General features: G+C 41.8%; 1 protein-coding gene across 1 annotated transcript in view; it reads left to right on the forward strand.

Annotated features, from left to right (window-relative positions):
* Window positions 1–13,321, forward strand: part of ttc28 (tetratricopeptide repeat domain 28) — a 127,060-nt gene extending 113,739 nt beyond the window's left edge. The window contains exons 22-34 of the mRNA XM_035668077.1: window positions 1,633–1,773; window positions 2,988–3,132; window positions 3,228–3,407; window positions 3,529–4,100; window positions 4,255–4,502; window positions 5,591–5,715; window positions 6,443–6,520; window positions 7,470–7,629; window positions 7,862–7,938; window positions 9,197–9,326; window positions 9,435–9,542; window positions 9,629–10,262; window positions 11,403–13,321. Coding sequence (XP_035523970.1) covers window positions 1,633–1,773; window positions 2,988–3,132; window positions 3,228–3,407; window positions 3,529–4,100; window positions 4,255–4,502; window positions 5,591–5,715; window positions 6,443–6,520; window positions 7,470–7,629; window positions 7,862–7,938; window positions 9,197–9,326; window positions 9,435–9,542; window positions 9,629–10,262; window positions 11,403–12,507 — 3,703 coding nt within the window. The 3' untranslated portion in view covers window positions 12,508–13,321. The remainder of the gene's footprint in view (window positions 1–1,632; window positions 1,774–2,987; window positions 3,133–3,227; window positions 3,408–3,528; window positions 4,101–4,254; window positions 4,503–5,590; window positions 5,716–6,442; window positions 6,521–7,469; window positions 7,630–7,861; window positions 7,939–9,196; window positions 9,327–9,434; window positions 9,543–9,628; window positions 10,263–11,402) is intronic.
* Window positions 13,322–14,430: the final 1,109 nt, after the last annotated feature.

The following is a 14,430-nucleotide window of genomic DNA, read 5'->3' on the forward strand; positions in this document are numbered from 1 at the left end:
AAAACAGACTTGTTATTTTAGTTTTAAAGAACATCATTAATAACTCAACCCACAATGTGGAAATTTGTCTTCAATTTCACCATAAGACATGTCATAAAAAACATTAAGTACAGAATCACAACCACAAGTCTCCACTGTAAACAACATCACATTAACACACAGCAAAAAACTGGAAAAAACTGCAGCAAAGTCAGGTTGTACTTTCATTTATTACCTTGACAGCTGTACCTTAGGTGTTGTATTAATTAATGTATTGTTGTATTAAGTCATGCACTGTTCATTCTTGTCTTCTTGTGAATTACTACATAAATTAATGATCATTCATGTACCATTAGCATAAAGAGTTGCTGTTTAGTGCTAATTAGCAAACACACTAATCTAAGATGGTAAACATTATACCTGCTAAACAACAGTGTGTTAGCATTGTCATTGTGAGCGTGTTAGCATGTGAACTTATGTACAGCCTCCCAGAGCAGCTGGCGTGGCTGTAGACTATTGTTCTTATTACTGTAAGTCGTCATTCATTAAAACACAAGAGAGCAGAACAAGATAAAGGAGCCACATGCTGCACGTCATCCGTCTTCCTTTTCCCCTGCTCGCTGCTGCCATATTTCCTTACTCTCAATTATCCTGCCCGCAACTTCAGGCCTTGGTTGGCACAACTGGACGGCTTTGTAAATCACTTCCATGTGTCATGTCAGCAAATGTTCCCCCACACAAACTGTGTCTCAACTTTCTGTGAAAACCACTGCAGTGGGGTTTCTGCAGCCAGCAGCGATGCGTCGAGTCTGTCGCGTGTGTTTGTCTGTGTGTGTGTGTGTGAGCCTGGAGCCTGCCTTCATTTATGTGCGATGATTATGAATCCTGCTCATCCGCAGCATGAAAAGTATTTGCACATATGCAGCATTAAAATGCCTTCCAACCCGCCAGCAGAGTTTTACTACCCTCCAGCATATCCAGGCAGCAGAAACTGCTTTTTTAACACAAATCAAATCTCCTCGAGCTGTGAAAAGTGAAGCCAAAGGGCTCCATAAAAAGTAATGGTGTTTGCTATTGGAAAGGTCTGAGAGCCATCAGTCCAGTACATAAAGCATGAGTCCGGTGACTAATTGTTGTAAAAAGACTCTCATCATCCTGTTAAAGAGGTGTCCCTGCCAACACAAGGCTGGCAATAAACATTACTTATTATTTCAGAAGAAATATCATTATTACTTAACATGCGTCCTGTTTTATCCTCAAAATGTTTCCTGAGGTTTAAAATAAAGAAGAAATAACAAATTCTTCTTTTTACAAATGAAAAATTTAATCATAAGCAATTAAACGCACCATTGGGTTTCTGTTGCTTCATACTTGTTTGGTCTGGTATGACCATTAGCTTATAGTGGCTAATGTTGGCACACTTTAGATACTGAGTGTGTTCACTAACTTTAGGGGCGCTGAGCCTGAACTGATCCAGTCTTCATGCTTAGTTTTATCTTATTTCATTTTTTTTCATGTTACCCAGCATAAAGAATATTTTTTATTGTGCATGTGATGTGTGTTAATGTAACTCATACATTCAGGTGTAAACTGGTGAACATGTTACTGGAGATACTGGCCTTCAGTAACAGTCACTTTCCGTCTGTTTTGCAGAGTTTGCTCCAGCAGTGAGACGGAGAGTGAAGCTGGAGATCTGTTAGAGCAACAGTTTGAGGAGCTGAACAACAAACTCACCTCAGCCACCGACCCCACCGGCTACCTCCGCATGGTGTCCAGAAATAACATCTTTAACAGGTTTGCAACAGATAACAGTAAAATATCTCAACAACTATGGGATGGACTGCCATTTAGTACACACATTCATGTTCCACTCAGGAAGGATTGTAACCACATTGGTGATTTCCTAACCTTTTAATTTTAATTTGCCCAAATGTTCAAATCCCTGCAAAACATCCCCACTGACTTTAGCTGTACTTTGTTTTTAGTAGCTAATTAGCTAATGTTAGAGTGATGGGATGGTTAACATTACACCAGCTATTAACATCATGTCAGTATGCCATTGTTAGCATGTTGTTGTTTACCAAAGTCCTCAGGTAGGGCCCAGAGTCACTGCAGGAGGGGTCGGGATGACCAGGAGAGAAATATGGAGTGGAACAAAGTTGAATGAATGTGATTAATGTGGAGAAAATAAACAAACAAGAGTTTTCTGGTGCTATTGTGCTGACCATAATCTCCATATAATTTAACTAGGATCCTTTTTTTATGTTTTTTCTTTTTTTTAAACATTTTATTTATTTATTTATTTTTTATTGAAAAAAGTCCAGAAGAAAAGAAACATATTACAGCTCCTAGTGAAGCTAATCATTTATAAAGAGGGTGTGTAGGGAGTGCTCATTCCCATACATATGTCCACATACCTGATCTTAACTGCAGGTAGAAGAAAAAAAATGATCCTGGTAGCTCAAATTCAGCTTGTAAGTCATTAAAGGCACATAAACTACTGTCACCATACAGATCTTTTAAGACTTTTTGAGAACCACTGTGCCTAAGTACACCCTCACAGAGCCTCTAACATGGCTGTAGACTCTTAGTATTAGTATTTTATTAATTGCAAGGCCACCGTCGGGTAAGTGTTAGTGGTCAGCCTTTATTGTATTTTTCGATGGCAGTGCACATATTTAGAGAGCATGTCAATCTAATATACATGGTTATCTCAGCCAGTAAAATGTTGTTTTAGATGAAACAGAGAAATACATAGGTTTCTGCTGTAGATTTCTTAAGGGAGAGCAGGAGTCATTCAATTGCATCATTCTATAAATTCTAATATATGTTTAATGCTGTCTAACAGTTTTAGATTAGATTCTCTGTCATTAAGGAGACAAAGTTTTAACATGTAGAAAAGACTGAGGAGATGTATACATATGTTTACAGCAGGATGCCTGAGAGTTATTGTACAGGGCTGGAAATGAACTTAACATCCACAGTAAGTGTGTTTATGCGTCTTACAGGAGCTGCCAGAGCATGACGAGTCTGTACAGCGCAACAGTATCTCCAGTGAAGGACGGCTTGTCATCTCCTCTTTGCCGACCGAGTAACATCAGCAAACCTCCTCTACGAGCCCTTTATGACTTACTCATTGCACCGATGGAAGGGGTATGTGTGTGTGTGTGTGTGTGAGCACATTTCAATAGACTGCATGTTTCCTTTTTGTTATGCTCATATATCTTTGTGTCCTCTTTCCTCTCCAGGGCCTGATGCACAGTAGCGGCCCCGTGGGCAGACACAGACAGCTCGTGTTAGTGCTGGAGGGAGAACTGTACCTGATCCCATTTGCCTTGCTCAAAGGCAGCTCCTCTAATGAGTACCTTTACGAAAGGTTCAGTCTCATTTCGGTGCCTTCTTTAGGCAGCCTGGGAGCCACAATCAAGGTAGGCAAATCAGATTTTATATCTTAAACACTGTATTGGTCAAACGTTGTAATAATATATGTAAATTGATAGATTTTTGAATATAAAAACACATATCTGATAACCTGTGTTCAACCCACAGCCTCATCCTCGCCGGGGCGGCCCCTTACTTTGCTCAGATGGAGGTTCAGTGGCCGCTGTGGTTGGGGCTCCTCGCCTGCCCCCCTCTGTGATGGACCGCTGGCTGTGGGGCCCCTTACCTTCAGCCCAAGATGAAGCTCTTTGGCTGGGGGAACAGCTGGGATGTCACCCCCTAACTGGAGCAAACGCCACAAAGGAGCGTGTGCTCGCAGCTCTGAGTCAGGCGGAGTGCGTTCACTTTGCGACTCATATATCCTGGAAGCTCGCCGCTTTGATTCTCGCCCCCAGCCAAGAGCACGGAGGAGGCGAGGGGCCAGGGGGCCGACCCAGGGAGAAATCGCCGTGTGGAGCGTCGACCTCTGGCGAGACTGCAGGTCACGACGGAAAGAGCAGGAGTTCGTTTAAGAGCCACAGCAGCCCAGAGAGACTCAGAGGAGTCGATGAAATGAGCGAGGATGGAGAAAGTGTGTGTGAAGTGGAGAGTGTGTGCGACAGTCCACCGCTTCATGACTTCCTCCTCACTGCCGCTGATATACTGGACCTGTGCCTGACCGTCAAATTGGTGGTTTTGAGGTAAAACAAAAAATATGACAAAAAGTTCTTTTTATAAAAATGACCTACTGTACCTTTAATAATAATAAATATATGTCTGGAGGGGAGCTTTAACTTTTTACAAAGCCAGTTACAATTGAACGTGCGACTGACCTCTGCCTACTTGTCACTTCAGGTTGTACCAGGAGTCCAGCAACAGGGTGACAGCTGACGGGGTGGTGGGTCTGACCCGAGCCTTCTTGGCTGCAGGGGTTCAGTGTGTGTGCGTCTCTCTGTGGCCCGTACCGGTAGCTGCCTCTAAACTGTTCACACACACCTTCTACACGGCCCTTCTCAACGGGACCAAAGCCAGCGTGGCTCTGACGGAGGCCATGAAGACCCTGCAGAGCAGCAAACACTTCTCACACCCCTCCAACTGGGCTGGTGAGCAAACAACCCTCTGAGTTTGGTGCACTCAGTGGTAATACATTGTGACATTGTGCTGCCACGCTTCAGTGTTGATGGCAACAGCATGCATGCCGGTATCTTTATTAAAGTGAATTAGTTCACCCTAATGCATGAATCATACATCAATATTAGCCCAATTATACGTATGATTCATGATGACGAAGATACAGACAGAATGCATGGTAAAAATAGAGCTCATGTCTTATTAAGAGGAACCAAGCTCCCCTGTAGTTTGCACCCTGAGTGCAACAACACAAGACATAGCAATCAGCTGATATTACTTATTAGTCCAGCAGCTGGAAGGCCGACTGGACGTCTGTCTGCAGTCTTTTATTTCCCAAAGCTCTCGCTGTCTTTTTAGGGATTTGCCGACTGGTTCTCTCTGCTTGACTCTCCTTAGCTTTCTCAGTAATTAGCCATTAGCTACGTCCATAGAAGCTTCTGAGCCCGGTTACATTTCCCCGCTCGGCTCCGGGTTCTGGCATTACGCCGGCGCCGCTCTCTGTCACTGTTATCAAATAACGTTCAGAGACTTTTGTAAGAAAATCAACTTACCTATCCCCAGTGGAACCTATGTCATCTGTGCCTCCAACCAGGCTAGAAAGTTAATGGATCTCAAGGTGAACTTATTTGGTCTTGACATTGAAAATAATTGAGTTAATATTTCCACTGAAACAATAAAAAGCATGGTTACAGATAAATATTTCCACTGTTATAATGTATACAAAACATATACAAATATACAAAAAAACTACTGCAGGTCTCATCTCAGAGTCGGGGTCTGAATGGTTTCAGTAATGGATGATTTGGATGAATTCAGGCCTGCAACTAACGATGAAACTAAAGGTCTTGTAAATTTCCATATTTTAGAGGCAGAAAACAGAATTTTCTGCCATTCTTGCATTAAAAATTACTATAACAATCAATCAACATAGCAGATTTTCTGATGCAGAAAGAAGCTCAGACTGTGTGAAACATTGCTTTGCATTAATCTCCCATGTGAACCTAAATGCTTCATTTGGTGTTTAAATGCGTTCAGTATCTCAGTGTGTGTTTTCCTTCAGGTTACATGCTGATCGGCAGTGATGTGAAGCTGAACAGCCCCATGTCGCTGGTTGGCCAAGCCCTGGCAGAGATCCTGCAGTACCCAGAGAGGGCCAGAGATGCCCTCAGAGTGCTGTTACACCTGGTGAGACCTCTGAAGTTAATCACAGTGTCACTTCTATAATCATTATTCCTTTAACACCTGAACGAAGTCGACAGCCAACTCTGCATCAACACATCACACTAAAAATCACATCAACACTTGCTGCTGTGAATGTGACTTTTGTTGTGATTGTAGCCGCATCATTTAAATATTTTAGGATCAAAAAGAATCACACTGAATGTAATCTTTCACAAGTATAGAATATGGTTGTAGAAAGTCTTGGATAATGATAACTCTTTAGGAAAATGTGCTAAATATTCACTGCTACCAGCTTCTCAGATGTGAATATTTGCTGAATTGCTTTGCCTTCTATGATAGTAAAGTGATTATTTTTGAGTTTTTTAACTGTTGCTCAAATTAAGGAAACATTTGAAGACATCACTTTGGGAACTTACGATGGACCAAACACTATCCATTACCTGTCATCCCACCCTCACACTCATGAGCTACAACATCCATTTGCATTAGCAAGTTTTCTGCCTTTCTGATGGTTTGATGTATGACATATATACAGTGTATATATGTTGCAGAGGCAGAGAGGAAAAAATAGTCAGATCTCATAAAGATTTATACAAATTTCAGACAGACAGTTTTGCTCCATCAGCCCATGAAATCCCCAAAAGTGTCATGAATGGCGGCTCTTTCTACATCAGAAAACCCCAACGTGAATACTTAACATGGTTTGAACTGCGTCTCTTTCTCTCCACAGGTTGAGAAGTCTTTGCAGCGTATTCAGAGCGGTCAGTGTAATCCGATGTACACGTCGCAACAAAGCGTCGAGAACAAGGTCTGTGTGTTGGTCTTCCTGTTTCTTTGTCTTTAAATGTCAACCTCTGTGTCTTCCAGTGCTTCCTGGAAGATCTTTTATTCAAAGAAATCAAAATCGATGTTTAGGTGTTTTTTTATCACATCTGTCTTGTCTTATACGTCACCAGTTGCCCAATATATGGCCCAATAATGATAAAAAAAAGTTGTTTTTTAGGAATTTTCTAATGGTATTTTAGAGACAGTTTTGTCAAATTATATGTATGTCCCTCCTCCATGTTTGGAAATCAGTGGGGCATCCAAAACTTCATGGGGGGGTCACAAAGCCTTCTTGAATTTAATGGGTGTAAGAAAACTTAAAGATATACCCAGTACGCCTATAAGTCAGCATTTTGTTCATTTCTGTAAAGAAATCTAAATGAAAATGTTATTTTCTTCAAGTTAATATAATATGTATGATTGTTTAAAAAACACACCCACAATACACACAGAGAAATATCAGGAAGACCAATATTATATAATGTAATATGATCAATATTCACAGGAAATAATCTGCTCAAAATTCATCCAACTCTCTTGCTTTACTCAAACTTGACTGGAGTTATTGTGTTCACTGTTTGGGTTTATTGTGCAGTTAATCAGCTTTTCTGTGCTGTTATTGTTACACATTGAATATAATATGAATATTGGTCAGGGGTTGTCAGTTTACTCAATGGGTCCCTTAAGGAAAAATGTTGGGAACCACTGCTTTTAATTCTGTCACTTAAGGACCTCCGTACCAAACCTATGAGCTAGCTAGCGTTATGGGTCGTCGATGTGTTTTTGGCTGCACAAACCACCGCAACCTTTACTCTTAAGTAAAAGTGGCAATACAACATTTAAGAAAATGAACTGAAGTTCAGAACTTGAGTAACTGTATTTACTTCCACCACTTGTCTTCTTTACTCATGTCCACGTGTGTCCTCTCTAAGGTCGGTGGGGTGCCTGGGTGGCAGGCCCTCCTGTCTGCGGTGGGTTTCCGGTTGGACTTCTCTGGTAGCGGTGCCGGTCTTCCCGCGGCGGTTTTCTTTCCCACCTCAGACCCTGGGGACCGGCTGCAACAGTGCAGCACCACTCTGCAGTCCCTGCTCGGTACCACAGCACTTCCATTATTCAAAATGTCTCTCACGTCAATCACACTGATGGAATAACAACTTGTGTAGTCCCTCCAGGAGAATAGTTGAGAGCAGTCTGCATGAAATGACACTTAATTTGTGTATTTTACATCAGCCAGAGAATAATTCATAAGGTGCGCATTCATAAATCTGACTATATAGATGTATAAATAATAATTGTAATAGAAAAACCCTCTGTTTATCCACAGGTCTGACACCTCCAGCTCTGCAGGCTCTCTGTAAACTGGTCACAACATCTGAGGCTGGAGAACAGCTCATTCACAAGGTACTGCAATGTTGTACAGTGGTGTCACAGTTATTCATTCCATTGGTGGAACAAGTACTCAGATCTGTTACTTAAAAGAACTACAGGGAGTTTCTAACTGGTTATAAACAGTCTCAGTTTAATACTGATGCCTCTGTAAGACCTACATAAACAAACAAGACCACCAGAGAGAAGATTTACTATTTCTAAGTTATTCTTAATGTCTGCCACGGGTCGGATTCCCCTTGAAATCAATAAAATAAGGCAGTGGAAACACTACCGCTTTTGTCCACAGGGGTCGCCAGAATCAACAGAAACTGAAGGTTCCTAGTAAAGGCTTTAATTAAGTACCAATACAACACTGTACTGTAAATGCACTCATACATAGTATATAGCTTATAAAAACGTAGTTCTGCGTTCTTTACTCTGTTGGTAGCGCATCCTGCCACACAGCCACTTTTAGACATTTTTTGGTTGTTTGCTAGCAGATGGAAAGTGGCAAGGGGGCATCTTAGTGTGGGGCTTTAACACACGCTTTCTCTACATGTGTCAGATAAATGTAGTGGAGTAAAAAGTACAATATTTCCCTCTAAAAATACTATACTAAAAATCAAAAACCTTAAAATTGTACTTTCCACCACTGGTTCATGCCAACACATTAACTTCTGATCAATGTTGCTCTTACATCTTGTCCTAGTGTGCAGTGTTCTCATCTTCACCCTGCTCCTGATTGGCTAAACAACGTTAACTTTAGTTCATTCAACCATTCACTTTTCATCATTTCTCAAACACAGCTCTGTTAGTGACAGAGTTACATCCCTCTCCCACATGCTTGCTTTGTTACAATTTGCACGACACCTGAGATCCTCCGTACCATGTGGGTATCATCGGGTATCATCAACATAAGCAAGTCATTGTTCATGCATGGATGAGTGTGCAGTGACTCAAACCCAACAGCTACGCAGACATAAACCACTAAAGTTCTGTTTCCTCTCCTCTCATACCCACCTCACTAAGGCGGTTAAGAGCATGGTGGGAATGGTAAGTGTTTCATGATGACATTGCTGACTTGAGTTCAAAGAACGTGTAAGACTGGTCAAAGCAGACACACAAAGATAAGAACACTAAGTTGTTGTACATAAGCCTAATGTTTTATTTAAAAGATCTGTGTGATAATGTTAATGATCTTTAAATATTTAAACGTCCCTGTATGATGGCTGTTCTCTCTCTTCTCTCTCATTTTTACTTCCAATAATTATTTCCTCTTTCCTCTCCAAAGCTTCACCAAGTGCTGGTGCAGTTGCAGTCAGGCGACAAAGACCAAGACTTTTCTCTGGCTCCCATTCAAGTGTCAATAAGTGTGCAGCTCTGGAGGCTTCCAGGCTGCCACGAGTTCCTGGCTGCGCTCGGTGAGTCATCGATAGGATGAACCAAGTTTGACTTTTATTTTGAAATGAAACCAAGTACAGTACTTTGAGTAAATGTGCTCAGTGACATTCCTCTGCTGTCTCTCTCAGGTTTCGATCTCTGCGAGGTCGGTCAGGAGGAGGTCGTGCTGAAGACTGGAAAGCAGGCCAGCAGGCGCATCATGCATTTCGCTCTTCAGTCTCTTCTCGCACTCTTTGGTGAGAATAATTCATGACTAAATTCTACTAAATCTTTTTCCTCTCTTCCAACATAATACCTGAAGTCCTTCCCTCTCTGTTCTTAGACTCCACAGAGCTTCCCAAGCGGCTGAGCATGGACAGTTCCTCCTCCCTTGAGTCGCTGTCGTCCTCCCAGTCGGCCTCCCAGCCGCACTCTTTACCCCTCTCCTTTGGCTGCTACCCGCCTCAGCCCTCGTTCTTACCCCCCGTCTGCCCCGACAACCTCTCCTGCGACGCCATCTCCGTCTACAGCCTCAGCTCCCTCGCCTCCTCCCTCAGTTTCCTGTCCCGACCTGAGCCGGCAGGAAGTGACATCATCAGCCAGCGCTCACACCAGCAGGACCTAGAGAGACCTCGCGGGGGAGGGTACGCCTCGCACCGCCACACAGGCGGCCTGTCGAGAGGTCGACTGAACAATCACGGAGGAGCGTTAGGAGGGGAAGGGGAGGAAGAGGAGTATGAGGGGTACTCCATTATAAGCAGTGAGCCGTTGGGGCGAGGGAGGAGGGAATGTGACACACTGCCGCTGCCTGCGGGACACAGACACGGCAGAGGCGGTGCTGGGAGAGGGTCCGCCGGGGGTCATGGGTACCCTGTTACAGTTTCCTCCAAGGGAAGCATCAGCACACCTACATCCCCAATTAAAGCTCCGCCGCTGCCTCTGAAAGTTCCTGCCAGCCCCAAACCCAAGCCGGAAATGTAAGTTCAGTCTTATTGGTTGAGTCAGAATGAATGATGCAGTCTCATTAGCCACGTTAGCTTCTCTAGGGACGACAGTATCAGCCTGTCCACCGTGTTGTTCCAGACTGAAATATCTCAACAACTACTAGATGAATTGGCACTAAATCTTGTTGTGATGGAAACTCCTGGATAATTGGTGGAGTTGCTGAGCAACAGCAATTCTTTTTTGTTTTTGGCTCATGACTTCTTCAACACAGAAAATTCATTGAGACTTCTGTTTTGTTGAGGACATTATTGGAATCTTTTTCACTGTTTGTATCTGTCTTCTTTCTGAAATATGTTATGTTTTTGGGGAATTGTCCTCCATTCAGATGGATGGATTTACTTGAGGGTCATTTCGATTCAAACCCTTTCCTTGCTTACGCTGTATTAGGAAGATCTATTGGTAGAAATGGAATATAATATTCATAGGTATGTTTTCATTCCCAGTTTGTAAATTACAGACCTCAGTTAGTTGCACTTATAAACTACTAGATGCGAATAAAACCTACACACTCGTCCTTTAAGCCAACAATTCAGTTTAGCTCCGACCTGTCCGTCCAGCAATGCAGCTTTTTAACAATCCCACTATAATTTGTTTAGAAATTACATTCTCCAGTTGAGCTATATTAGAAACTCTTACTTATCACTCTTTTTTGTATATAGGAGTCCTAAAATATAACTTATAATGTTCCAGAAGTCATTCTGTCTGTATCTGAAAACAAGAAAGAACAAAGCAAGTCACTGACTGCACTAGAAACAAGACTGATTTTACTAAATGAAACCTGAAACAAGGTGATTTGCATTAGAAACAACTAGAGCTGAACTGGTAAATGTTTCCACTCTCTACCGTGAGAACTTCATGTCCATCCAAGCACTGACATTCTCCAGCTTTTTAGGCAAAAAATATGCAGAACTTTTATTTTGGACATCTGAAATAACTCACCAGCTTCCCAGCTATGTATCTTTTGGCTTTTCTGATATTTTATACAGTTAATCAAGTGGTAATATAACAGTTACAAAAGCTACATGACACATGACAGCATTTATAGTCCCAGATGGATTCATTTCAGTATAACTGTAAATTTAGCTGTTTTTTTTGTTTTGTTTCTTTTCCAGCTCATCTCCTCAGAGGACTGGGAAAGGGAAGGTTAGCAGCTCTGAGTCGGACCAGTCGAGTACAGAGACAGACAGCACGGTCAAGTCCCAGGAGGAGAGGACGATGCCTGCGGGACAACTGGATCCCCAGGAACTGGCCCAGAAGATTCTGGAAGAGACCCAGAGCCACATGCAAGCTGTGGAGAGTCTGCAGAAAGCCAACATTAGAGGGAAGACACTGCAGGGGCCTGAGAGGAGAGAAGAGGCACATGCCAGGCAGCCTTCTCTGTCTACTCCCACAACCCCAACTATGACTCCCTCTGGAGGTGCACGAGGGTTTCAGCCCTCTGAGACCAGTGCGTTTAGCAGACCACCCAGTAGAGCGAGTCTAAAAGCTAGCTCCTCTCCTCTTTCCCTCTCCAGTCATCTTTCCCCCCTCTCCACCTCTGTTTCAACACCTCCACCGACTCGGCCTAAACCTCCATCCCGCTCGTCGTCGCTGCAGAAAATCAGCTCCGGCTACAACAGCCCAGCTCATTCCTCTCCCTCTTTATCTCTCTCTGTGAAAGAGCAGCCTTTCCCCGCAGTTTCCCCAGATGTGCATTCGCAGGCTCAGCTTAAACTGAAATACCCTACCTCACCTTACACCGCCCACATCTCACCATCCCACTCTCCTGCTGACAGCGCCCCATCGCCTGCTCTGTCCTATTCCTCCACAGGATCTGTTTCAGCCTGCTCCAGCCCTGCAAACACCCCCAAACTGAACCAGTCAAAACAGGATAATAAAGTGCAGGCAATTCATAATTTAAAAACCTTCTGGGCCAACGCTGGCCAGAAACATGAGGTGCCCTCTCCTGCCAGTTTACTCCGAGGGGGGAACAAGAAAATGAGTACAGTTCAGAAAGATGTTTTGGGTTTGCTTAATCTCTCACCTAGACATGAGTCTGTCAGCAAAAATGTAGAGGGATCTGCGGAGCACAACACTGGCGATAGACCGAATGGTCACCAAAAACTGGAGGCGAAACCACCTCCGCCTCCCTCTTCTAAAGGAGGCATCAAACTTCCTTCTGGGAATGGCTACAAGTTTCTGTCACCTGGACATTTTTTTCCATCGTCTAAATGTTGAGAATTTGGGATATTTGCCATGCTGAGCCCAGAGCCAGAGGGCCTATCGTCTGTTCCGTTTTTTGGTGTTTGTACTATGACAGAAGCTGTCCATTTGTCAGCTAAATACCACATTTTTAGCAATACCTGCTGAAGACAAGGATGAAAACAGTACTGTTTGATACTGACAGTGATTTCACATGTATTTTTTTGTGAAGGGATGTTAATGTTTTGAATGTGATGACTGTGCCTTCTTCTGGACAGAGCTGGAAGGACAAAATGACTCTAAGAGAAGTGTTGAGTCTTTGGCTTTAATTGTGTTTTTATGACTGACTAGAGAGCATGTGTCTCAATGCCTCCATGTACTGTACTTAGAGTCTGCTGACTGAATGCCTGAAAAGGAGAACATTTTATGTCGACCCAAATGCTCGCTATATTTGTGTAAGTTGACCTGAATTTGATTTTGATTTATTGCGTAATAATTATTGTTAAATGTCATTATCAATGCTTACTGTTGTCATTTATTTTGTAAAGTAAACTGTGTTTTCCAGTCATTATTATACATTTTATAAAGACAATTAAACCGAGGAAGAAGTTAAAAGAAAACATTTTGATATTTTTTACGGAGATTTGAGTTTGTGTGTGATTGTCAGCATGGTTCCTCTTGCTGTGTGTGTCCGTGTGTTAGTGACTTTATAATGTACAATTTTGCAGCAGTGCCAGACTCCAACTCAGAGATATCTCAATTCTCAAGAAGCTGACCATTAAAAATGTTCCTTTCCTTGTCTTGCTTTTGTGACAGAAATCAATTCTAAAGGGAATAATTCTGTGCCCAATCTTATAGTAAACATTAAACGTGTAAATGTTAGATTTCAGAAGGAGGATTGTTGATCTCTATCCTACAAAAACTCGCTTTAATCGAGTGGCAGAGAGTAACTGAATGCATTCACTAAACACTGTACTTAAGAGCAATCATGAGGTACTTGTACATTACCGGAGTATTTCTATTTTCTGCTACTTTATACTCAATTTACTCCACTGCATAGATTGAATTGCTGCACTTACTATATAAATTCTGATTTATAAAATATGATGCATAGATTAAACTACCAAACAGGATATGAAGCAGTTAAAATTAGCTCCACCTCGCCCAGCCGCAACATTTAACTGCCACTTACATGTTAATGCATCAGTAATAATGATCCAATCATATAACACTGACAGGCGCCATAGTCTACTCATGATATATATATCATATATATATATGTTATTTTTATGATGTACAATATTATTTGATTTAATGATGGGGGTATGCTAAGTGATTGGCCTACCAGCGCTGAGACACTAATCTGTTAAAAAACACATTTTTAAACAATCAGATATCACAGCTTGAACAAAAGGTATAGGGGAAATACAGAATAGACACGATAAATACAACAAAATGAAAGCAAAAACATGACAAGAGCTATGACGAGATTTCTATGTCTTTCCGACACCCGTTGCTGCTTTCAATGAATCCTTGTAATTAAATAATTCTGACATAAAAGCTCTGAAATTTGGGTAAAATTTTGAAAATATTTACTTTGCCTAACAATATAATCAAATCGCTAAAGGAATATAAATAATGATAAAAATAGAGACAATAAAAAGAGACATTATATAAAAATATACGAAAGACGAGACAATATGTAAAATATAAACTGTATATTTAAATAAATGGAACAAAGAAGCTGTTACCAGTAACAGGAAAAATGCAGAATGTGGCAGCTTTCAGCAGTTACGTCCCCACCGTTTAGTCTTATCCGTTATACGCTTTAGGTTAGTTATAGTGTTAAACCACCTAAACATTTCTCTAAATCTTTCCAAAACTTCAGCTTAGATAATCACAAATATTGAATGGAATAAAGTGTATTACAAGGACCTTTCTTTCTTACAAAATACACAA

Source organism: Morone saxatilis, unplaced genomic scaffold (genome assembly GCF_004916995.1).
Source record: "Morone saxatilis isolate NCDOM2014 unplaced genomic scaffold, NCSU_SB_2.0 Contig21, whole genome shotgun sequence".
In the NCBI taxonomy this organism is placed as follows: Eukaryota; Metazoa; Chordata; class Actinopteri; family Moronidae; genus Morone; species Morone saxatilis.